This window comes from Cygnus atratus, chromosome 3, assembly GCF_013377495.2.
Source record: "Cygnus atratus isolate AKBS03 ecotype Queensland, Australia chromosome 3, CAtr_DNAZoo_HiC_assembly, whole genome shotgun sequence".
Taxonomy (NCBI): domain Eukaryota; kingdom Metazoa; phylum Chordata; class Aves; order Anseriformes; family Anatidae; genus Cygnus; species Cygnus atratus.
Window position 1 is genome coordinate 58,838,208 of NC_066364.1, and position 26,814 is coordinate 58,865,021.

At 37.1% G+C, this 26,814-nt stretch overlaps 1 protein-coding gene across 42 annotated transcripts in view; it reads right to left on the minus strand.

Annotated features, from left to right (window-relative positions):
- EPB41L2 (erythrocyte membrane protein band 4.1 like 2) overlaps positions 1-26,814 on the minus strand; it is a 109,880-nt gene that overhangs the window by 51,333 nt on the left and 31,733 nt on the right. For 30 of the 42 annotated variants that reach the window (XM_035538487.2, XM_035538479.2, XM_035538475.2 and 27 more), the window contains 3 exons: positions 11,962-12,437; positions 10,743-10,937; positions 511-615 (listed from right to left, as the gene is read on the minus strand). In XM_035538487.2, the coding sequence (XP_035394380.1) occupies positions 511-615; positions 10,743-10,937; positions 11,962-12,423 (762 nt within the window). In that variant the 5' untranslated portion in view covers positions 12,424-12,437. Of the gene's footprint in view, positions 1-510; positions 616-10,742; positions 10,938-11,961; positions 12,438-21,869; positions 21,991-22,916; positions 23,194-23,557; positions 23,577-23,892; positions 24,056-26,814 lie in introns of those variants that run through there. The other 12 variants (XM_035538482.2, XM_035538466.2, XM_035538453.2 and 9 more) reach the window with 4 other exon arrangements.

Below are 26,814 nucleotides of genomic sequence, written 5' to 3' on the forward strand. Positions count from 1 at the left end.
TTCGTGCTCCTTGTCAAAGCATTATTAAGCACATGTGAGAAAAGAGTGAAATTTTTAGAAAGCCAGATTAAAGATAGATTTGTTTGTATTATTTATCATCAGTTTTGTTTGTCTTTGTATTTTTAAAAGGGTTACAAATCAAACTTTGGGGAGTTTGGCAGGTTGTTAAGGGAATGATATTAAAGTTTCCTATCTTCACTGGCAGGTATGGCATACTATTTTACCATTCCAAAATAAAGCCTAGGAACTATTCAATTATTTTTTTTTCCAGAAATGTGTATATTTTAAATATTTCACACTATGAAGTAATAAATGGAATCTTTGTTAGGTATCTTAACATACACATCAGTATATTGTACACAGTACAAGTTTACAGCAAAATAGAATTGAAGTTTTGTAATGGTTTACTTAAATGTTTGTAAAGGTATACATTCAATAAAATATCCCACTCTAAACTATTCAAGTCAGTAGCAATGTAGGGGAAAAACAAAAGGTCTAATACAGGCTTACCTTCTGATCTGAATTCTCATAGAACAGCAGCCCAAAGTAGTCCTTTTCCAGTAAATTGAGATGCTCACACACTTTGTCAAACAGTATTTGGCCTTTCGCTCTTTTCTGAAAAAAAGAAAAGTACTATCAGTAAACATTTAATTTTATGAACATATTCAGCTGATGAAACAGGCTGCACAACAGGTACTATAATTAGATGGGATTAGTCAGGAAATTTTAAAGTACCAATAAAAAAGATTATAAAGCTGTCAGCTTTCTTATGATACTCTGTTTATCATATTTTCAAGCTATACATATCACAGTTAAAAATAAAGACATTTAAATTATTTTCCAATTCAAAGAAGTTGACTTGCATGTACAAGAAAAATTCAGTACCATTTTTAACTTAAGCATTGCACACCTTTAATTCCAGCTAAATAGTTCTTAAGTTGTTTTTTTTTTTTTTTTTTTTATAAGTCTTTAGTTTTACCTAAAGGCCAGGCAGGGTGGGGCTTTGAGCAACCTGGTCTACTGGGAAGTGTCCCTGCCTATGGCAGGGGGGTGGGAACTAGCTGGTTTCTAAATGTCCTTTCCAACCCAAACCATTCTATGGCTCTATGAAAACCAAAGCATGTTATCTTCAAGAAACAAAAAAAATGAAGCAGACCACTAAAAGCAGGTGATCAGGCCAGTAGGAACACCATACAAGCAATAAGCAGAGCACAAATAGGTCTGTCAACATTGCAGAGATTTTGAGGGGCAAGTCAAAGAAACCAAAGTCTTAAATCAAAACGAAGTCTTAAAGAAGTTAATTCCTTCAAAAATCTGTTGTAGTAACAAAAAAATATTTTTATTTGAGGTTAGTTTTAATATTGTAGTCTGCTATTTTACAATAGCAATGAAAGATAAAAGTTTTAGCACACACCTAAAAAGGCTGCTTTTTGCAGCTCTGAATAATATAGCTTAAGTAAGTCGCAATTAGCCCTGAAGTTCTATCTTTCCTTCCCACACCAGTAACTGAGAATGTAAACATGGTTACCCTGTGTCTTCCTATTGCTGGTAATGAAAAACAGGCCTATGTCTTGTTTCTGTGTGCCAGATTTTAGGGAAAAATTGTACTGGAGATGGCTGCTGACAAGAGGCAAAACCTTTTAGAGCAATTGGCTTGCAATACATAACCAGGGGCGGGGAACATCAGAATTTCTTTCCACAGTTAAAATACAGCCTGTTGGTGGAACATTTGAACATGAACAGCATGCAGTCTCGCCTTTTGAACCAAGCCCTACATGACTGTTCTGCTATTTGTGGCATTTACCAGCGAGGCCACAACATGGCATTTTCCGAGGCCTGGCAGCTCAGAGGAATTTCTGCATTTGCTTATCCCACAGATTTCAGTAGATGCCATACACTACTGCAATTCCAAAGAAACGCCATCAACTGCCTCTGAGTAGGCCCTGGCAACACTGCAGTTATTGTGTCCCGCAGACAGAGCTCTCACAAGTGCCTCAAGTGTGCCTCTCACTGCAGCTCCATTGCACTGTACAAAATGTTAAGGCTGGGAGGGGAGGGAAGGGGGAGAAAAGGTATGCACAGAGCAAATAGTGCAGGCATTGTTTTTTTATTCTCCAACAATCCAAACTTGATGCTTCAAGACTGCATTGTTCAGCAGACGTTACAGTCTTGAAGATCAGAAAACTTTCAAATGACACATTTATAAGATGAGCACAATGAGTTGCCAAAGCATCACAGAGAGTCAGTGGAGCGTAGAAGTCGAAATCACTTGAAAAAGGGAGCTGGAATCTTAAGTCAGTACTCTCACATGTTTTACTCTTCAGAAATACAGGTAACTCCTTCCCCTAGCAGTTTGAAGTAACCATTTTTCTCAACAGCCTCCCCTTCAGCTTAGTAGAAGTCAGTGTGGTGACGAGCTCCCAGCAGGCCAGGTGCCCCCAGGCCACTCTCACAGTCCCCCTCCTCAGCAAGATGGGAGGATCAGTGCCAAGGCAGCCAGCCCTGAAAGGCCGTACTAATGTCTGACCTCCACACAAGGCTCGTCTCTCCTTTGGCTTTGAGATGACTTCACATGTAAACATGACTTTTCATAGCATCTCTTGAATCCGGACCAAAGTTTTCAAAATGTGTAAAATTTTGTCATCCCTGTATTTCTTTTTTTTTAAGTAAAAAAAAAAGTTCATACTTCAAGCAGATCTCTTAAGTTTATCCAAACACTAGTCTACACATCTGAACAGTTGAAAAATAAAGATTTGCAAATAAAAGCCCAACTATAATTAAACATCTGATCCATATCAAGTTCAATCATACTTTTCTTAATTCAGCGTTAAAAATGATCTTAACTGTACATTAAACAAACACAATTTTATTTTGTATAAGCAAACTAAGTAACCATAGGACCCTTATGTCATCTCCAATATATTTCAGTTGCTCATACGTGCATAAAATGTGGTCAGTGCTGGCATCCTTTAAATGCCTTTTGTTATAAATATTTAATTAGACCGCTGACTGAATGCAGTAAACAAACCCAATGTGATCTACATTTGCTTCTAACTAGCAGTTATTATACAGTTAGCATTTTTAAGTGGAAATGTTATCCTCTACTAAAACCAAGATCACATTTACAGAAGAAAATCTGAACAAGCCTTTATCACAGATCCCAAATATAACAAAGAAGTTTCCTTACAACTACCTAAGAAACCACAGAAAAAGAAAAAAGCCTCAAAAATAGCTTCCTCCTCAAAGCAAGAGGAACACTTAGACCACTCTAAGAGAATGAGAACTTGCACCTGCTCTCATAGATGTCGGTTATTAGGAAAGGAGTTCATCAGAATTACGTAATCTGCACTATGCTAAAAATAAAAAACAATAAAAAACAAATAATTTGCATCCTAGAAAATCATTTTGAGCATTTCACTCAAGCTATTAAACTGACGTTACTTCCCACAAATATTACACTATTGAATCATGAACCTGTGATGGTGAATGTTTGTCATTTCAAGTACAATGATTCAGTGATTTAGAACTTTTGACAAAGACAAAAGACATCTTTTGACTAGACATCTTTCATCCCCACATGCTTTCACAAGTCTGTCCCACTTACATGTTGCCATTCCTGTGAGTGAACTTAATTCACTTGAAAGAAAGCCATAAAAGGTAACTGAAAGTTACTAGCAGTTCACAACCTGTGATTGTTTTAATTCATGTTCCTCCAAAACTACTCAACAGTTTTTCCCTTTCTTCCTCTCTAGTCATTTACAGATTTCTATGAAGAATCTGAGAACACATGGAAGCTATCCTTAAAAGCTACTATAGTTTTAAGTTTAAAATAAACTGAATAAGTTGTTAATGTTCTCTACACATGCACGTACCATGTAGACAACCCATTTTTAGTGAAATACTCCCACAGAATATTATTCCCTCATGTATCGCAAATTTCCTAGAGATAAGTAGCTTTGGACATTTTTACTTTCAAGTTACAGGACACAGAAAACCAACCTATTTTGTTATCATGGAACCCAATAAGCAATTTCATGTGCTTTAGACTAAAAGTTAAAGGACTTAAATATAACGTTTCAACAGAGGTTATTTTGCTTCCTTATGAAACTTTCCTAGTTCCCCAAAATTAAGCAAGTTTGAAGAGTGGCTGGTATCAATGTTTGTAACACTAGAACACTAGTCCCACTTAAAATTTTTAATTTCTCAGAACAAATACCAGAGACACTGGCATTAGAATTAACTACTGTTCAGTTTTAGCAAAATCAAAGACCACAGAGCACCACAAGAGTAAGAGTATCGAGTTTAAATGAACTGAGGAATAGCTTTCACTTGCTACAAAGCTTAGCTTCATTACACCAACTTTTCTGGAGGACAGCAACCTTAAAGGTTGTCAGAACTGGTATTCAGACAAGCAAATTTCTAGAAGCTATACTAAAGAAACAGGCTATAAGCCAGGTATTTCCAATTTGCATCTACAAAAGCAGAATAATAAAAGAATACAGAAAAAAATGGAAGGAAAGTGTCACCAAAGAAGCTGAAATATCTGCTTAAGAAGTTCTTTATAGAAAGAATTATTGACTTAACTAAGTTCAGACTGGCAAGTTGACACCAGTCAGAAGATCTACTAAGGCAAAATAAAGAGTTCTAAGGGCAAAAGAACAAACAGATAATTCTCAAAGGTGATAAATTAATTTACAAAGTAACCCTCAATAAAAGAAATATCTGAGATGTGCTTTATGTTAGAAGCCAAACATCTACCATGTCAGGTATGCCCTGGGCAATGGGAAAGACATGCAAAAACAAGCCAAAAGAGAGAACTCCCTAGTCAAACACTAGGCAGTTGCAAAAAAAACAAACAACTTACAGCAATTATCAATACACAAAGCATACAAAGTGGCAAAGAAACATGAAGGGTACAAATGTACGTGTATTCCAAGAGCAACATTTCGTGATTAATTCTGAACTATGATGTAACAGAATCAAATTATACAGTCATTCGCAAAGATGTCTCTATATCATAGTAAAAACGTGCTGATTTGCTGTAAGTGAACAATTCCCTCCATCCCTCTCCATAAGCAATTTCAAATATAAGTTAGCTTTAACACACTGAGGCAGCTAACATTTTCTAACAGAGCACCTCCTATCAGTTTCTGTTCCGTGGTACTCACCAGCAAATGACACAACACATTTGAAAGATGACATACAGAAATTAGCTTTCAGAAGCATTTAAACACAGAAACAGAAGTCATTAGGATTTTGTTTACTCAAGTCTCTCTCAATGCATTCTGCATGTCACATAAATACACATTATACAGAAATAACATTTCTGCAGCATATAATTAAATCTTCCACGCATAAAACAATTTAAGAAGCATTTGGAGAAAGTGACAGATGTGTCAGTCTCAACCACTGAGTGTTAAATACTTCAATACTGGACATAATCTTTGAAGGAAGATCTCTGCAATTTGCCGTTACTTATGGGTTATAATCTAGCAAGTTGAAATAAGTAACACCAGCCACTATAAGAACCGTAAATTAATAGAGGAAATAAAGGCATCTCATATAGCATGCAACAGGCTGAAAACAAAACTTCTTAAGAGTTCCTGGGCTTCTTCATTAGTCTCTCCAAATGAAGGCATCACAAAACTTTAAGAAAACTCTTAAGGGATGCAGATTCCAGATTCAGAACTTCCAGGTCTCTAGCACCACAAAAAGAGGATTTGAGTCTTTTATCCATAACCTAGACATGGAGTAGATGAATTAATTTCCCACTCACCCCCACATATTACATCTAATACGTGCACTCTTTGGAGTCCCCTTGTTTTCACTTCTGAATTTACCAAGTTCATAGAGAAGGATGGAACCCAAGTACGTGTATAGAATAACAGAAGTAAGAAGGCTACATGGAAATCAAAGCCATAGATCTGGCAAAATGCATAGACTTTGAATTGGAAAGCATGTTTCTTCAAACAGTGTGAGTAATAGCTATTGTCTATGTGGAAAAAAAAAGGTAAGGTCTGGACTTTTTTTCTTGCAAAGAGAAAAAATTGAAAATTCAACCTTGCTTTTTCTCCCATAGGAGGTCACAGGACAAGCAATGGTATTCATTTAGCTGAGAACATAGCTTTTCCTTAGACAATCTTTATGCATAACTGATCCCCTTCACTTTTCTTATCCTTCCAAAAGGAATTATCACTTGTATATGTATAAAAGTAATCATTTGTATACATATATTTTTAATAAATATATAAAAGCTATGTTGTTTTTCCATTCAAATACACCAGAAAAAAACTATACAGGGACAAACTATTCAATGGGAGATGACAGAGCTTTTTAAAAGAATCGTTAACTCGACGTACTGTGATACAAACCCATATGGTTCCCGAGTCTTTTCCCACCAAGGACCCTAATGTTTTTGGCTTTTGCCATAGCACAATTAGAGAACTTGGGCGGAGTTCTCTTTTGAGCCAAATTCTTCCTGCTGCAGTCCAGGAACCTGTCAGTGCCCCTTCCCCTTCCCTTGTCCACTAGGACCCCATGGCTCTCTCTCTGCAGAGCTGCTTTCCAGCCAGTCAGCCCACAGCGTTATTCCTCCCAGGTGTAGGACTCTGCATTTCCTGTACTGAGATCCTTCTTTGCCCAGTTCTAGAGACTGCCCAGGTCCCTCTGAGCAGCAGCACAGCACCTCTGATATATCAGCCTCTCCTCCCAGTTATATCACCAACTACAAGCTGGCTTAAGCCCGACTGTTAATTGTCATACTATCAATGCACTTATGGAGAGATGTCAATTAGAAAAAGACAGGTTTCTGACTGAAACATAGTAGTGAAAGCAAAGTACTTTTCCAGTTTTATTTCCTTTTTAGCAAGTAAAAATATTTATAGAAGCATCTCTAACAATAAAATATAATAAAGTTTGTGTACAGTACAGAGCAAGAACTAGAAGAGGCATAAGGAACGTCCTAACTCTGAAAATCACCCTGAAATTTGATTTAATAAAGAAACAAACGGAAACTGAGCTTTGCAATTTGTATTTACACTGCAGAGGGTTTTTTAGTTGCTGTTTAAGTCTTCTATGATTATACACTGTTACTTTGTAAAGCAGAAATGAACCATCATCATTCACTCAAACACAAAACATTAAAGGAAGACTAAAGAAAAGATCCGTACCAGAAACTCATCTAATAAGATCTACTGCAGAAAGTGGAAATTGAAGTTTCAGTTATCAGTTGAAACAGTTTTCTGAGAATTTTAATATTTTGTACAGTAGTCAAGTATAAAAACTACTTGTATTTAAGAAAAATATTTTGTAAAATTGCAGTCAGCAGTCCTCATGTCCTAGAAACATGATTCAAATGAATATATAAACCAGGTTGTTCCTATTCCACTTCATCATTCCCCCCACCCTCCTTGATTTTTACTTCTGTTCTTATAGCAAAGATTTATTACAATAATTAGGAAACAAGATTAAGATTAATCTGCAGATTAATATTTTTTCAGTTGTGAAAGTGAATTAGAAAGTGATTAGAAATCTTGTTTACCATTTTAAATGTATCGTGATGGACCTCAACGCATTATGCATTGTCTCATTTTTGGCTGGTGAAAAAGCCCAGGCCGATGAAATTCATAGTCTTCAATTAATACAGAGATACCATTCAGATTTAAACAGACTTAAACATCCTGGCTTCAGTGGAAGCAAAAGAAGTACTCTGCAGTTATTACACCATCTGCGTCAATTTTCTATATTTATTTACTTTTAGAAATCTGTTGAAAAAATATAATATATACACACACACACACTCACACCCCATCTGCCTCTAAATACAAACATATGTATAAACATTTTTCAAGAACTTTTAGAGACAGAATTCCTGCAACTTCAGAACATTGGTATGCAAAACCCTACACAATTTGTTCTGGAGAACAATTATTCTGTAGAGTATTTTTCATGTTCGTGTTTTGTTTATTGCGATAAAACCTTTTCTTCTGCTGACACAGCTCAAAAACCATGTAGACAACTAACATCAACGATGCCTTCACTATTGCTTTTCCACAGCTGGACTTAGCTTATGGTGAAGTGGCATACATTTGAGACCATCAGGTAGAGATCCCTGGACAGCTGAAATATTGTACTTGAAGAAACATACACTGAAACTGTTTGGTTTTAAGATCGGGAATAGTACTTATGTGACAAATGAAGGCTCCAGAAAGTTTGCACCACTACCAACTATAAAACACACTCGTTAAAAATTCCAGCAAACTACAGCCAAGTATTCCCAGGGAGTATTTCATATTGTCAAACAATGAATAAGCAATTCTGTGCTACCTGAATATACATTTGAAGAAATAAAGATATACTAAGAAATGAAATAAAACTTAAGCCATCATGACATTTCTGAAAGTCTTAAAAACAGATTTATTCATATTTGACTTCTTACAGGGTTTTAAAAATTGTTTCCTTGTCCTGTCAAAATAAAGAACAGGCAATAAAACATGCTTCTCCATGTTCTCAACATTCAGCTTTAGAAATAATATCCAGAAACTTTATGCAGTATCTGCTCAAACTACATTTCTATGCTATTCTGAAAATCAGTTTTGATAACAGTATAATCTCATGAATTTCCATAAACAATCTCACTATTAATTCTTCAGAGATCCCACTGATCCTAGCCTTCTGCACCCTGCAGAGATCTTGCAAATTCAGTATATAAGGTAATGTTTTTAATAGCACATTTATAAAAGTCAGAATAAACTGGGCTTCTCTCAGAAGCCTTAAAATTAGAGGTCAGGTGAGGAAGAAGATTGCAGTATCCTCCTAACATTTACTTTTAATTGATCTTTAAGTACCCCTGGATATCACATTCATCAGTTTAAAGATTATGACAGGAAACTAGAAAAAAGCTTCAATGGGTAAATGAAAGCTAATTATACAAGCTACTTAACATTATGTCCTGGAGTAAATACCTCGTTCTTTTACCTTTACTGAGAAGTTGCACAAAGGTATCCTTCGATTTTTGATGACAAAGCTTCCAACAAAGAAGGAATTTCTCCTGTGTCATCCTAACCAGCAGATTTGTTTTCCACTTGCACTCGTATAACACGTTCATAATTCACTTTTTTTGTTGTTGTCTGTGTACATAAGAGCTTTCATACATAATACTAAACCACTGTAACAGAGCTTTAGGTTGCATTATTATCAATACAAGTGACACTTTCTCATCTAATTTAAGCTATTAGAGTTGTTTTGGATAACTCAGTAGTATGCTGATTTACCAATGCCAACAGGCAGTGAACACCTAGCAAACAGAAGCTGTGGCATTCTCTTTCCTGTATGGGAAGTAGCCACAAGTCTGCTGAGCAACTCCTACGTAGCGAGGATAGTGCAACACAGCTCAGGCCCACAGTACTACTATAGCAGTACTGCGAGGGAGACACTGACACAAAGCAAAAAGCAAGGTAGAGAAATTAGAAATAGGCATCTGGACAGGCTGGAGACACCACAGTAAGCAGAATGCAAATTTAAAAACCTCCTTTGAAAGAAGTATGCTAAGTTGACTAAGCATCATCTTGCCTAATACTAGTCCTACTAGAACAAGGACTTGCTCAGACACACAACAGCAGTCAAACACATTAAATTTACTTAGTTTCTTTATATGTTAACCATGGTGGTTTTAATTCATTGGTCCAGGGATAAGCCTGTGACCTATTCACACAATGCAGGGGTGCACAATACTGTACACCCCAGAGTCAACAAGAGAAACGTTTCAGGAGCTACTCATAGAATTATCTGAATAAACCTGCTGATCAGATCTACTTACTACTTCACACAAAAATTCTCAAAATAAACTCAGACCAAAAGGACTCTAGACAAGTACACTGTATCTAACAGAAGGCCATGGGAAACTTGAAAATAAAAACATGACACAAGAAATCCCTATATTGTTCCTACATCTCTAGAATCCTCAGCTTTAGGGTTTCCTGAGCCCAAGTGCCTTTCTGTTTAACATCTCCCTACAGATTTTTCCTACAAATATTTATCTAATCACTTTTTGAAGCCATGGAAGCTTTTAGTCTCAAAAAAGCATTTTCCAGAATCCACATTAAATTTAAAACAAGAATTTTAGTTTGAATTTGCCACCTAACAAATTAATTCATCAACAGTACCTATAATTCATTCGCTACTCTGTAAGTGAAAAGTTAAGGAACAAACTGGAAAAAACGGAAGAACTTTGTTCAGATTTAGTCATGAGCACCAGCACACCAAAAATGAATGGTAGATTTGTTGATGAACATTTGAGGAAAAATATTAATCATAGTTTTGTAACTTGGATTTTGCAACTATAACAGAATTTTGTTTTGAAGCAAACCTTTAAAAGTATGCATCTCCAGCTGAGATTATTATTTTTAAATGAAGTTAATTAACTCAAGACAACTGGTATTAATACATGTGACACTACCTTCATCTTTTGTACGAAAAACATTTGAGCTGCAAGAGAGCACCTTTGAACAGTTTTCTTTATTGCGTTTTATCTTTGTTTACCTCATACTGCATTTTTAAGGTTATATATTTAAAGATGAAATTTTAAAATGAAAAGTTAACTGAGCCTTAATGACAGTAATGGGAATGTAACTTTGTAATGAGCTCATTAGATATACAAAAACATACTTGTTAAACTCTCAATGCAATGAAAGGTTTTTTCCTTCTCTATAAAAAAGTGTTTTATATAAGAATTGATGCCTTACCTCTAGATCGCAGTTGTATTCTGTGCCATCCAAGAGAACCACTTTACACTGCACAGTTTTAATTTTCTTGGGAGATTTCTGGGAAATAATTTCAGCTGTCTGCACTTCTTTTGTCTCCCTTTTTTCTTTTTCTTGTTTTTCTTCCTTTTCCTCTGCAACCTTTTCTACTTCTTCTTTACCATCTTCTTTGGCAGGCTATATAAAATACAGTCAAACAATTCTGTTAAATGACTCAAAGTCCTGAATTTAGGTATTTTTACCCTGTTCATTTCTTTTATAAGCCACTAAAAAAGACATTAAGCTTTAATGTAACTTATGCATGTAATGGAAGTACAATAACCCCTGTAAGCATTAAGGTCTTCCATTGGGGACCAGATATTGGAGAAAAAAAGATGCATGCACTGAGCTGGAGTTTTTTATTTTTATTTGTCCCCACTGCCTCTTCTCATTTCACTGCATGCCATTGAGAAGAGTCTGGCTCCTTTTTCATTCCCTCTGTTCAAGCATTTATGCACATTGATAAGATTCCCCCAACTCTCCCCTTCTCCAGGCTAGATCGTGTCAGCTCTCTCAGCAGCTCCTCCTATGAGAGGATTCTCCATGCCCTTAATCATCATTGTGGCCCTAGAATATGAGGCTTGAGTTTTAAGACCTGATGTGCAACTTTGCACATCAAAAAAAAAGCAAGACTTGAGAGCACTGCAGAATGTGGTGTTTGCTTTGGAACTCAGCATCAATCTCCGGAGCAAATCAGTAAGAGCAGTGGCTACAATGATGGTTTCAAAGTAAAGTATAACACAGAAGTTAACATCTAAGGACTCTGAGTTAACTACAACAGATAAACAGATTAAGTCACTAAGGCGGTATTTGTGCGATACAATTGCTTCAGAGGCAAAGCTGGTTAAGGAGCTTCTCCTCTTATCCCTGCTCATTTCTACCTCAATAGTACAGTTCACTACCCCTGTTGACTACACCAAACGATAAGGTTACACTCAAGTCACAGCTGAAACAACTGCGGTCAAAAAAATAAATAGTGCCACCGAGCAGGAACCATTTAAGTCAGGTACATTACTCATAACTGTATCAATCCAATTGCACAAAATGCCAGATAACTGCTATCTTTTCATGATGATACCAACAAAGCCATACATGAATTACATAAACCAATCAAGGCCCCTTGGAATCTCTCCAAAGCATTCAGTAGCCTTCTCAGACATACCTGTGTTTCAGCACTACTAACAGAGTGTTTTTCTTCTTTGTCATCTGCTTTAGCATTATTCTCAGCCACCACTTCTAAAATCCTTTTTGGCTGAGCCATCCCCTCTGCTGGATGGCATTCACTTTCTTCAACTACTTGTTCTTCCCCTGCTGCTCTTTTCTTGGCCTCATCTCTGGGCTCTGCCAGTGTGTAGGATTTTTGTTTCTTAAACCAGGGAGGAAGGAAGCGAGAAATACCCTTGCTTTCAGATGAATCTTTTTCCTTCTTCTGGCTACTTGGGCTACTATGGTTTGCTGGTGCTGGGACAGAGGAAGAATCTTGAGCTTCTTCAGAGGATGTTTTCCCGGACTTTTCATTTTCTGCAGTCTCCGATGCTTCTTCAGGCTTGTCCTTGACTTTGTCTGGTCCCACCTGCTCGGAATCTTTCTTTACTTCAGTTTCTGAGCCAACTTCAGTTGTCATTGTCACAGATTATACTAAAAAAAAGCAACAAGAAAAATAGTTATGTAGCATCACTACTTTTTACTGATTCTTGCATTATTTGCAATAATTTTTAGTAATACTCAAAAAGAGATCAAATTAAAGACAATTAATGCTATAACTGGATATGAACCAATAATCTTTAATAGCAACATTGTTATTTGTTGAATGTTAATTCTAGCTGATTTTTCAGACCCCCCCCCCAACCACCCTAATGTGTAGCACTAGATTTTGCTGCTTTGTTACTTAGAAAAAGTAATCACATTACACTTCCAAATTTATTGAAGTGGACCAGCAACAATAAGCCCCAAGGGTCCAACAATAAAAGTAATAAAAGTTTAAAGTGGTTAGATTCTATCAGAAGTCACTGATTATTTACAACCTTCTTCAAACAATTCTTTTTAAATTAATGGTACGCTTGTTTGGCCTTGAGATTAGCAGATTAGTTACAATCAACTTTGTAACTTGGAATCTCTGCATGAAAATCAACTGCTATCAATCCCTGCCATTACAATCAGGAGGTGACAGCTTAAACTGCACTTGAAGTCCATTAGAAACCAGTAGAGATCACAAGAAGGTATAAAACACACCACCTCCAAACTTCCAAAGCACATTCATAAGTAGTCAGAAATAACTCCAGTTAATCTAGACCATTCCCAGATATGGAAAAAGATACAGAAGCTAATGGGTGCCCAAACACACAAGATAAGCCCTTATGGCAAAAGGGGACGGACAACATTCAGCTAAAGGAAGCAAACTTGATAATTATCTTAGTCAGAAGACACAGGAGCCTTGATCTATCCACAAGCAAATTCATACTAAGCAAGCATCTCAAGACCAAAAGTCTAACTACATGTGGTAGGTGTTTCCTTGTTTGTTACTTTAACAGCCTTCACTATCTAAAGCAAAAGCATTCACTAATAAGGAAATTAAAAGGTAGTATATCTACTGCTGCATTAGCAATTTCTGAATATAATTAGAGCTTAAACATTACAGTTATGTAGCCATTTCCTTTGCTTATAAAGTCCTTCGTGTTTTATCTAACATACTTTGCAAATAGCATTAAAGTTTTAACTTTTATGTATTATATTATTTCTCAGAGGTAATAAGCCTCTGAAAGGGAGGTTTCCATTTGACTAGCTGTTGAAATCAAAGAATTTGCTATTTAAAACCACGTATTAGTATGCCAATTTGGAAGTTGCTACTAGTCATGTTACATTTTGCTTATATCCTCAGATCTTATAGAGAAATCAACTGTTGCTGTTCTTTCCTAGTGGCAGGAATCAATTTCAATAAAACAATGTACAAGCTTATTTTCCAAATCAAAATGACTAATATAAACAGATTAATTTTCCTGAGAGAAAAATCCAAACATCTGCTGATCAAAGAATAATCACAGAATGATCCACTCTGCTTAGTAAAATCAGATTGGAGGTTTCATTGTTAGAGATGATTTTTTTTCCCCATGTATCTCTAAGAAAGTAGGTAAAAAGGGTTTCTAAAGGTCTCATCCAGGCCTGCAATTTAACAGCTAATAATGTATCAGAAAAACAAAAATAACAGAAGCAAGCAGATAGCATTTCTCTCAGAAGATATGGACAAAAACAAACCCATTTAGGCTTAAAATTGACAGGTCTGAAGCTTTAATTATATCTTTTCTTCCCCTCCTGTCTCCAAGAAGGCATCATAAACTCAAGTTTGCGCCTAGTAAACAGCACAATCAAGTATTTTCTCCCCTTCTTAATTTAAGACCTCTAAACATCTCCAGCAGGACAAATTTCTCCTCATCTCACCTCCTTCTATTGCAAGATGGCATTAAACTTATACTTCATTTTGAAATGACAAATGTGAATGAACATAAGAAATCCGCACCAAGAGTGAAAAACAGAAGAAACCCTAGGCAGACACTCAAGTGGCAGAATTACTGAGGTCTGAAAAAGAAGTCTCAGCAGATTTTGCATTTGTTGGTCACTGTATTAATCCACATACATAATCTAAGACTGAAGCAGCTCTTTGGACTTGAAGTGAATTGACTACCAGAGAACACAAGTTTTCTTCCCTTTTTTTTTTTTTTTTAAACTTAAAACTTTTTAAACTTAAGCAACAGTCAAGTCAGAGTCAAGCAGTTTCCCATGTTATGACAAGACCACCAGAGCTGGAGCCTAAACTGATCTTATGCTGTCAAATCTCTCCTCTGCAAGCTCAGAAGATAAAGTACTGAAGGGCAGAGTAACAAGAACAATCCACTACTACATGTAGACAAAAAAACAATTTGATTTCTTTTAAAGCTTCATAGCTGATATAGAAAAGCCTTCTGCGATAGTCCAGGTGACTGGACAACTAAAGCTGTGTTATGATCCATCCTTTGCAACAGTATCTCCTGATAAAAATATTTATCCCAAACACAAGCCAGCTAAAAATTGCCCTTTCTTATGATTCTGTGCAAACTGCCTCTTAATTCCTCACTGGCAGCTGATTTTCAGTGTAGCACCCAGGTGAGCAAACTGTCATTGCCAGTCTTGACATTGGTCAGCAGATGGTGCCATAATAGTTCTAAAAATCCCTAGCACAATTCAAAGACCACACTGAAAACAGCAACAGTATTTCAGTGTGAACCATAGTTCAAGTTATGGCAAGTAATTGTATGTTTTTCCACAAGTGTTAACATGATTTTTTTTTAAAAAAAATATACAGGACTTCAGAACCAGATGCTGAATTACTACTCTGATACTAAAAAATTATTATTATATATCTAAGTACACATGAGCATGTGTCTAATTATATACACGTATGCATATAGCCTTCACACATCTCCAAGATCTGAAAAGGCACAAAACAGCACCTTCTCAAAGGTTACTAGGTCTATAAAAGCCATTTTCCAAAGAAGTCCGTCCTGGCACGTGCATGGTGGCTAGCAGCCCCAGAGTTAACAGGAACGATCATCATAAGCTTTTGTAGCAAAGTCACTACTCAAAAGACCAGATATTTTTGTTAGCCTTCACATTCACATCTACACCACCATACAGCTGAGTATCTCCAAGCATACAATGCTTCTAAATATAGTAGCCTATGTGTATTGCCAGGAAAACATTTTTTGTCCCAACATAAACATTAAGCCTGTAGAACTAAGATTTGTAGCATGAGAAAAATATTCCAAGCGTGTTATCATTTCTTGCAACACACAGAATACCAAGATACAGAAAAATGATTACTCCTTACAGAAGATGTGAGCTTAAGAAATACTTCTGAATCTGTGATATAAATATGGTAAGTATTAGAGTAAGACACAGACATCAAGGATATAGACAGCAAATGAAATGAGACAGAGAAAGCTATTTCTGCCAAAAACTGAACAATGAGTACCTGCAGTCTAGATAGACTTTCACAATAAAACTTACGTTGACAAATTTCTAGAAAACAACTTAAAGTTACTTCAAATCCTCTTTATAAAGTCAAGATAGAATCAGTGAATATGACTGAGGAAATTCTTCACTCAGGTGGTGAGCCACTGGCACAGGTTGCCCCCATCCCTGGAGGTGTTCAAGGCCAGGCTGGATGGGGCTTTGGGCAACCTGGTCTGGTGGGAGGTGTCCCTGCCCATGGCTGGGGGGTGGAACTGGGTGGTCTTTAAGGTCCCTTCCAACCTAAGTGTTTCTATAACTTTCTCAATATCTTTTTCCAATTAAAGCAGCTCAACATTCCATATCTATCATTTAAGTGCTCCCAGCTTATCATAAAGCACCTTTTGCAGAAGATTACTTTTTCTAGTGAATAGGTCATTTACTGCAATACACATACAACTTAATACCATTAGTTTTAAAGGACAATTCAGTTTAAGGGCTATAACGCCTCAGAAAGGAAAGATACTACTATGGAACACGCAAATAAATGAAAAGTCTTTAAACACTATTTTGATAAAATTTGTCTACTGATACCAGGTAGTGGTCTAAAAGCATATAATAAAACATATTTAGAAAGTGTTGCTTCCCAAATTGTATAGAAATCACTGAAGACTGCATTATTTGTGTCACAGCATCCATACAATATGCAAAGCTTGTTATAACAACATGAAAGTTTTCAACACAATCAGAACACAACTACATTCCAAGTGCTACACGAAGCCAAGGTCTGAAGCCAACATCAGAATATCTTTAGGATTACATTTAAGCAAATATACAACCTTTCACCTATGCCGATATTATCCATTCCAGAGACAACAGGAGTCTACCAATTCTGCCTTTACGATCTACAAACATTTTGATATATCAAGGCTAAGAAGTCTCAGAGAGCAACTTAATTCAAATCAAGCAATCTCTCTGCCAGAGTACATACGCGCATATATATAATCTATTTATCAAGTTAGCTTTGTGCTGTTCCCCAGCACTGAAAAAAAAGTTGCAAGCTGAGAATCAAACACTTCTGAAAGGCTTTATTGAACAAGAGTGACCCCACCCAAGCCCTGACACTGCTAGAGAAGGGCATGTTCAGTGGAAAACCGGGATTTAGTTCCAAATCTTTTCATTCCAGCAGCCAGAAAACGCACATGGGTCAAGAGACAGCTCTGTTTTCCTGTTGTCTGTCCAACAAACTAAAAGCAACAGTTTGAGAAAAAAATCTCTCACTATCTTAGAAATCAAAGTTGTAAGTTTACAGTCGTTTTTGACCGTTCGCATTAACCCCTCATGGGAACCACAATTTTAAAGATTAAAGACTGCAGTAAGCAATCATTTGTTCTGAGCAATGCTTTCTCTCCTGGCTCCATACCCTTCCATCAACCCCATCCCATACCACCAAATGGCTTTGTTTCTGTGACAGTGCCACAATTCCACCGAAGCACAGGCAAGCGTTTCACTTTTTCCAATTCTGATTAAAGAAATTTGAAAAAAAAATCCATTTAGGTTCTGTGAATTATTCTAGCTTGTTCTGATTTGGAGGTGATTTCTCTCTAGATGCCATGACAAATTTTTAGTTTCCAACTTTTATTCTTTGCATTTGCAATGCATCAGCAAGATTAAAAAGTTTATATACGTGTAACATTAAGTCTACTCTTGCATAAAGTATCCTTTCAGGGCACTCACAATAACATAGTGGATCAAAGCACTTGCCAACTCAGGTTGAAAAATGATGTACTAGGGCCCAAGACTTCCCCCCCACCCCCCAGTAAACTGAGAGGCCCCAATGTAATAAAGCTTCTGGATGCTGGAATCCCAGACACGCACAATTGTTTTGACAAGTATCTATTTCCTCTTTAGTGGAAGTCATATAGAGAATTATTACTATCTCACATGTTTCGGAAACATACAAGAGCATGGAAAACAGGGAAATAGCCACAATACCAGAATTCAAGCCCAGGAAAAAGAAGTGACAAGTGACTAATCTGTGCTTTTGGTAGAATGCTAGTGACAGACCTTACAAGCAGAACATTCGGGCACAACTTTCATAAGCAGATATAGCCATTGTCTTTATTTCACCAGTATGTCAAGGTTGAGTGTCAAAGATGCGGACATTACTGAGATAACAAATGCCTGTTAGCTCTTTATTTTGGGTTATTCAGCCTATAAGCAATGGCAGACACCAACTGAGAACGCATTAAGGCAGTCTGCTGTGCCACGTACAAGAACTAAGTTCAATGAACAAGCAACATTTACAAAGCTTCAGGGTGTAAGCATCACCACAGAAGTGCCTTTTCTGTGGTGGCAGCATCAGTTCTATATTTCAGCTTAACGTACCCTTCAAAATTTTTGCTATTATCAAATACGTGCACTATGGAAATAACAGCTCTCTTTGGCAAGCCAGAAACATGTAAACGTCAATCAGTATTGTTAAACTGAGGGAAATAAGAACTTGGAAAAAGTGACATTAAAATTATAAATTATTTTAAATAGGTGACAGGTGTAAAATTCTCTCCCTTTTTCCCTCTGAATCAGGATGCAAATTGAAATACAGAACTGATACTACCACCACTTCCTACCAATAGAAAGGAAGTAGCCAGTTTTAAATACTTGTTTTATACTTGGCATCCCTGGCAATTAACCTTAAGCAATCTTAATCCAAACTCCAAATAAGTACAAAGCTTCAAACTATACAGTGACATAATTCTAGATCTCCGCAGGTAAGCTGCAGCTCTCTGCTGGCGATGCTGTTGCCAATATGTGAATTAACTCTTGACAGACCTCCAGAAATATTGACACATTCAAGGAAATAAACCCAACCTATTAATAGTAGAGCAAATCAAAAATAAAGAAAAACAGGATAGTTTAAAACATGATTCACAATCACTGCTGCACTGAGTAAATGCTATTCCCATATCCCCTCCCAGCCATCCTATATTCCTCAAACCTCAAAGTTAAGCCATCCAAGATGTCTTGTGCTGACATTTTAATTATTTTGCAGCTAGCACAAGCTAGCTGCTCCTGGAACACAGTTATTCTCTTGAAAGATCAGAACTAATCTGCTCAGTGTTTTTTCCCTGAATAGCTATAATGCACCTAAAATGATATATTTAAAGCAGGACACTGCAAACTTCCTCTTAGATACTTGTATTGACTGCAGTATATAACAGAGTATTGAAAATACAGATAATAACTGCTCTTCAGGAAAGCATGTATCTACTGCTCCTGGGGGAACATAATGTTTCCAACCCCAAGCAACAAAAACCAGTGAAGGAAAGAAAGAGAAATACCTCTTAGCTGAGCAAATAAAATTGGCAGCCAAAACTTCATCGTTCCCATAGGCTCTTCTGAATGCTGGTATTTAATTGGCAGAGTGAAAATATCAGCAGTTTTGTAAAAGGTTCCCACTTCTTGTGGCAACTGCTTCACCATTAACAATATTTTGACTACTGCAATGTCTCTGGGCTACATAAAGTAAAATGATGCTCTAAAATTCAGAAATAACACTAATAACACTAACAAAAACTGGAAGAGAACTTTATGCTAATAAGGGTGGTTTTGAGCCTGGACTTCAGCACTTAACATATTCGTTAGTCATCTAAGTGCTTTAGCTGTTTTGTGCTTTTTGGAAGGACATTCCCAGCATGAAAGATTATAATATAAAACAGATAACAGGATATGCAGGAAAGCCTCAAGGGAGCAACTATTTAAACAAAGTTTTTTTTTTTTTGAAGAGTTAGGGAAAGAAGACAGATAAAGATTTAAAAGAATAATTCATTTGTGAACACCAAGGAAATGGTGGGGAGGAGTATTCAGAACTGTCCTGCAGACAAGGAAAAAAGCTGGTGACTTGCAATGACGTTCCCATATAAATACACATCACAAAGTACAGCTTACCAAAACAGAATCACCCACTGCAGAAAAGCTTTTTAATGAACATGTACAGATACAGATGGCGTGCTATTCCAATAAGCTTTCAGATCAAATTAAGTAGAGGCTTTATTCAGCTTTCTTGGGCCACATTTTCAGGCCACATTCTATATAGCAAGAAAACTTTGAAAGCTGGAAAACAATCGTAGGCATACACAAACCCGAACTGACAGTGACTTATTAGATAATAGTTTTATTACAAAAACACATGGCAAGACATTCTGAGCTACATGCCAAAAAGACATACTTGTTTGAATGAAACTCCCAGTCAGCACAGGTTTTTGGGTTTCTTTTCCTCCTTTTAGGCTCAACAGTTTAGGTGTTGACAGGACAAGTGTTTGAAAGCATATTTAAGTATACCGCTATTCTCTATGGGTATGCTTATCCTGCATCCAAGACCATATTTAAGCTTACAGTTGTAGCTATCCTTTATCTTATCTAGCCTTTCCTTAACTATGGATTCACCTCTAAAATACCTTGAGAAGTATAAAGTAATGAGAAATGGAAAATTGGTATTTATTAACAAAACGGACGAGAGACTCAGACTCTTGCATAAAATTCTAAGAACATCAGGTTCTCTCAAATCAAGATCACTAGAGCAATAAATCCCAAAGTGGGATGTTTAAGACCAAGAACTGGAGCTCAGGCGCAGATGAGTCTGGGACATACTAGTCTAAGAAGTCTGAGGCATACAATTGTCAATAAATAAAAGAAACATCACTTAGAAAGCATGTACATCTATACTTACGTAAAGATAAGAGAAACATCATTGTTTCTAGCTTTGGAACTACATTATGATAGATTTGACTTTTGTGAAACAGTACGAATGACACACAAACTAACACTCAACACGCATTCAGCAGCAACTGTGGACACAAACACAGCAAAAGGAAGGAGTGATGTTATAGCTCTCAATTCTTTTATTATAAACAAAAAATAATTGGGAAAAATAAGTAAATGGTAAAAGAAAAAGCTAAGACAACACTGGAGATAGAGCCAGGAGTAAAACATGGGGTGGGGGAGGGAAAGAAAACAGGAAACAGGCACTGAAGACAAAACAGGAAAAAAGGTCATGATTTGTGTAATAGCCAAAAAAACTTCAGTGAGGCCAGAAAGGGGGGCAGGGGAGGAAGACACCAAATAAGGGTGAAGTTACATTGTAGAGACTACTAGCCAGAACACATCTCCAAATGCAGGTCCTGCAACTTCTGGAGTGAACAGCCACAGTGGATATAGCAACTGTGATTTCACCCTCACATATAAAAAATTGCCTAGTAAAAGCTGTGTTAGCACAAAAAAAAGTTGGGGCCACTGAACAGCTAGAAGACTAGGAAAAGAAAATTTGTAAGATTTTATGCCCTCATTTCTGTTTCCACAGAACAATCTGTTTTCAGGAGCCTAAAAATCTCTTTCCTATGCAACCAAATGCCTCATAAGAGGCAACACATTCATACAAAAAAAAATCATGAACTTCCCCCCCAACCCCAGTATCATTAACTTCATGACAAGTCTCAAGACCTGTTCCACTGGTGTAAAGTTTAAATAGAGTGCTCCTTAAACTGCACCTGTAATGACATTTGCTTTTAAACAGTGAATGCTTGCTTTGGATTGTCTAATGGATTAAGTGAAAAGCAGCACTTTCTGGAAGAAAATAGGGCTACTATACTGTCAAACCTCTGAGGTGACAGAATTTTGATTACTTTTTTTTTTCAAGGCATATAGATATGGACATAAGTGTTTAAATTCCATCCAACAACAAGATTTGATGTGTAACATTTCAACAATTTAACTACATCTTCAGCTCTCCAGTTCCTAAAGAACAACCTTCTTCCTGTTTTTAAAAGATGATATATGGTCATGAATTATATCCCATTTACTTTTTGTTAAAAAGCTCAAAGATCGAAAACCGATCTAAAATAGGTATCTAAAGACACCAGCTAAGTATTTTGTGATAATTATAAAATTTGCTAATCCATAAAAAAGATTTCAGCAAAAATTAATTTTATAGATAAACATGGGCACACTGAGGAGAAAGTGATACACGAGAGACATTCGCTAGGCCAGCAGTAGAACCAAAATAAAACGTCTCAAGGTCTCCTCCCTTACATCCTATCAAGTACTGCCAGATGTTCCATGTGAGGTCGCTTCAATCCAAAAATTTAAGGGTGACAGTCTACAGGAGAAGTTTAGGTTTTCCTTGCACAATAGCAATACTTCCCAATTCAGTCTAGAAAAGAAAAAGGGGAGAGAAGTATTTTGAATGTTTACATTATTAAATCATCTAGGCATACAGAAATATTGTATTAGATATACAAAGTGTCAGTACCAGGTTACATGGAAGTTAGGAAAACTATGAGTAGTTATGAAACAAACCTTTTTGCTAGACAGGGAATACCTCTTGGAACTTAGACAAAGAAAATATAAGCAAGGTCTGGCTTTACCGGGAGAACACAGAGCTGCAGTTTGCATTTGTAGGGAGAAAAGAAAACCCAAAGCTCACCTTGAGTTGACAGAGATAGTGTCAAACAACAAAAAAGGCTTTAAGTACGTTAACAGCCAGAAGAGGTCTAAGGAAAACATTGGACTGATATTTAATGATGGTCACCTAACAAGTAAGGATGCAGAAAAGGCATTTAATGCCATTTTTACTTTTTTTTTTTTTACACCATTATGATAGATCTTGGGTTGCCCAGTCCTTTGTGTTGGAGGACCAAAACTGGGGCAGCGGTGACTTTTCATTTGTGGTCACCAAAACTGTAAGCAATCAGCTGAATGTTCATAAATCCATGGGGCCAGATGGGATTCACCCCAAAGTACTGAAGTTAGATGACATTATAGCTGGACCCCTCTCAACAATTTATCAAAGGTCATGGGAGTCTGCGGAGGTGCCTGCTGGACTCGAAGCTTAAAAGCTAGCCAACATTATACCCATCTACAAAACGGGTAGGGAGAAAACCTAGGGAACTACACACTTGTTAGTCTTAACCTCAGTCTTCTCCATAATTTTTCCAAGGGACTAAGATTACCCTGAGGGATATTGAAAGGCATTATTTATTAAAAAATAAAAGCTATTATTTGGCATAGTCAACATGGGTTCATGAAGGGAAGTCCTGCCTTGGTAAAACAGTCTCCTTCTATGATAAGGTCACCCACCTGTTGGATGAAGGAAAGGCAGGGGACGTAATCTTTTTGGGTTTTAATAAGGCCTTTGATATCATCCCTCACTGCCCCTTCTAGATCAGTTGTCCAACCATGATATCAAGCAGAACACATTACACCAGGTGATGAACTGGCTGACAGCAGAGCTCATAGGGTTGTAGTGAATGGGGCTACATCTGGCTGGCAGACACTCACTAACAGTGTTCCCCAGGGCCCAGTTTTAGGGCCAGATCCATTCTACATTTTTGTCGATGATCTGGATGCAGGAGTGGAATGCATCTTTAGGAAGTTTTCTGATGACATTAAACTGGAAGGTGCTGTTGACTCTGAAGGGAAAAGAAGCATTGCAGAGGGATCAAAAGGCAACCAACAGTGGCATGAAACTCAAAGGAAAACGCTGGGTGTTGCACCTGGGACAGAGTAACGACAGACATATACAGACTGGGAGATGAGTGGCTGCTGAACATCTCAGCAGAAAGGGACCGGAGTGTGCTGGTTGACAGCAGACTCGACATGAGCCAGCAGTGTGCCCTGGCAGCCAAGAGGGCAAACTGTTTTAGGGTGCATTAAGCACAGCACAGACAGGTCAAAAGAGGCAATTCTGTCACTGTATTTAGCAGCTGATGCCACCTCACCTTAAATACTGGTCTCCACAGTTCTGGACTCCACAATACAACAACTTTAAGATACCTGAAAGCGTCCAGAAGACACAACAAAGCTTGTTACGGGGTTGGAAGACATGTCCTTTGAGGAGAGGGTAAGGATATTTGAGTTGTCTAGTTCAGAGAAAAGGAGGCTTAGAGGCAACCTCATTGCTCTCTGCAGCTTCCTCAGGAGGGGACATGGAGAGGGAGGTGCTGGTCTCTTCCTCCTGGTGCCAATGATACATCGTGTAGGAACAGCACAAAGCTGTGCTAGGGGAGGTTCAGACAAGATAGGAAAAAATTCTTTACCGTAGCTTTGTTCTTACCATGAGGGTGGTCAAACACTGGGACAGGCTTCCTAGGGAGGTGATTGATGCCCCATGCCTGTCAGTGTTCAAGAGGCATGTGGATAATGCCCTCAATAACATCCTTTAACTTGTGCTTAGCCCTGAAGTGGTCAGGCAGTTGGACTCTAGGTCCAACTTGTAGGTCCCTTCCAACCGAACTACTCTGTTCTGAAGTTCTAACCTGGAACAGAAGGATTCCCAGCTCAGTTTTCACTGAAATGACTGTTATACAACTTAAAAGCTTGTTCTCATGAGGGGCATGACATAACATTTTCCTGTTGAACAAGCCAAGCTAATTCATGCTTGTATGACATCACTAGAAATTGGAGGTCAAATTCACATCTAGAAGACATGCACCATTATTTAACTATATATTAGAATACACCAGAATTGAAATTCACCTGAGTTATACACAAATGAACCAGATTCTCAGCTACATCAGGTGAAAAAAAGTTTGTGTTGGCAAATTCCTTTCATGAGGTACTTACCATCATCAAGAGATTCCCTGCAATTTCATTGATCATCACGACTACATTTACACAATTTGGTACTTGAAGCAAAATGAATATGCAGTTTTTCTGCATTTCTTAGTCAATTAAAACAATGTTGCATTGTCTTTTCGAACAAAGGATAATGGATTTTAGACCGCATACATCTACAAAATATACTGCAACTCTTGAGCTAACAATTGTGAAGGTTACTGTAAGTTTATTGGAAAGAGAGGTCTTCCTTTTAATATATACTAATATAAAATATTGCATGCTTGGGTCTGACTTCTAAATCAGCGCTGACTTGCTGAAGAGGCAAAATATTTTTTCATTCCCTGTAGATTATAGGAACCAAAATATAGTACCAAAGTTGACATAAAGTATAAAGTATGCCAATGTATTCAAAAAGATTTCCAACTCTTGGATATTTGAGAATTTATTTATATAACTTATTCCGAATAAGTATTACTAGCTTGTGTTACTCTATGCTAAGATGTATAGATGAGCCTCCTAAAAAGATATATATATATATATACACACACCCATATGATAGAGACACTTAGAGGGAAATGATGAAAATAATTGTGTTGGAGCACAGCATTCCACAGTCAAGTAACGGGAAACAGATTCCCTAAAATTCCCAAGACACAGCAACAAGGCTGTTTTAAGCTGTGAGGTCTGGGCTTCACCATTTGCAACACAGATCCTTCTTGCTTCATTTTAGTTTTGTGTATAAACACCTCTTTCATCTTCTTTTCTTCTCCCTCCTCTCTTGTACCTTCACTTAATCTTATTTACTTTTGTTAGAATCTTCCTAATTATCAATTAAGCATTATGCCTTCTACTCTGAATTCCATAAACATTGCTAAAAAGCCATGGTGCCAAACCATATCAAAAGCCTGGGTTACATCCAAACAGTTTAGGTCATCTCACCTGAACAGTAAGAAAATAACTGATTCAATATGCAATCTGCATTTTTCTTTTGAATTATATTCATAAGAAAACAAGCAAAATGTGCTGTTTGTGAAATTATGTGAATGCTTTTATTTGCTAACTCACAGTGATGAAGAAAATCCATATACAGTACTTGAAAGTTGTACAACTAATCACAACTTGTATCACAGCCAAATATTTAATATGAATCAGAGCTTCAGAAATACAAAAAGCATTTCCAGAGCTAATTTTTTAAACAGACTTATACTACTGTCTAGTATAGGGATTTTGTTTCTGCCCAAAGCAACTGGAAACCAGTATAGCTAATCTATTACAGAGATTTCCAGAGAGGCTGAAGCAAAGGGAATTCAGTTCTTTCTTTTCTGTGCATCATGACATATGTTCCAGTTAGTGTTCTCAATGTGCCCAATAATTGGAAGAAAATGACAAATTCTCTTAAAACAGAGAATCAAATCTGAGAATGGTATAAATCAGCAGATTTTTCTGCTCTAAACTCCCAACCATGTCTCTTGTTCTGAAAAACATGGATTGATTATATTCTTTTCTACAAAGACCTCCACACTCCAGAACTGAAGAGACCACAGGCAAAAAACAGAGCTACTTTCACAGGAAATCTCCTCCAGAACAACCCCTGATGAGCAGAGAAGAAAGTGGAAGGACTTAATGCTTCTGAAAGAATCTGCCTGCCAAAAAAACACAAAGGCAACAACAAAGCTTATCTAGAAGAAAAGGATTCCATGCGCTGCTGACGTTGTCAGTGACCTCCTTTTAACTGTCGTAGATGGGATGACCAGCGTAAGTCACCAATCCATTTTATGACTGCTCAATCTGAGCCAGGTTTTAAGCAGCATGCTGTGCTGCACAGGCTATGTTAATCCATCTACAAGCTAAGACACACAGAGAGCTGCAATCTGCTCATGCCCAGCAGACAAAGAATATCTCTCATCTTCATGCTAATTGAGGACTACCTTTATTTGAGGAAAAACATTTCCCATTCAAAAGAATGACTTTAGAAGTTTCAGGAAAAATATATATTCTGCATTACTCAACTCAGAGTTGACTGACTTTGTTTGCAGACCTCATGCAGAGGTGGTAGATACATCACATTCTTTCTCTCTCAGTTTTGACCACGACACTATCTTATGAATTGGCTCTGTCTAATCCTTAGTATATCCTTCAGTAAAAGAAGATAAGCCCAGCAGGAACAAAAATCAATTATCAAAAGAAAAACTGCAAAAGGAGAGATACCATTTGTCTTTTCACTAATTCCTAGTATCATGGGCCTGTGAAAAAAAAGAAAGAATACTGAAGTCTCTTGGAAGCTGTAGTATTTCCACATCTTAGTGTTTAATCCCTCCAGGAAACTCAGCAAGAATAAGAGGAATGCAAACAAATTTTAAGAAGCTGTGCTGGAACAAGTTTTTCTTCCTCTAGTTTTGAGTGCTTTGTTGACAGTGAT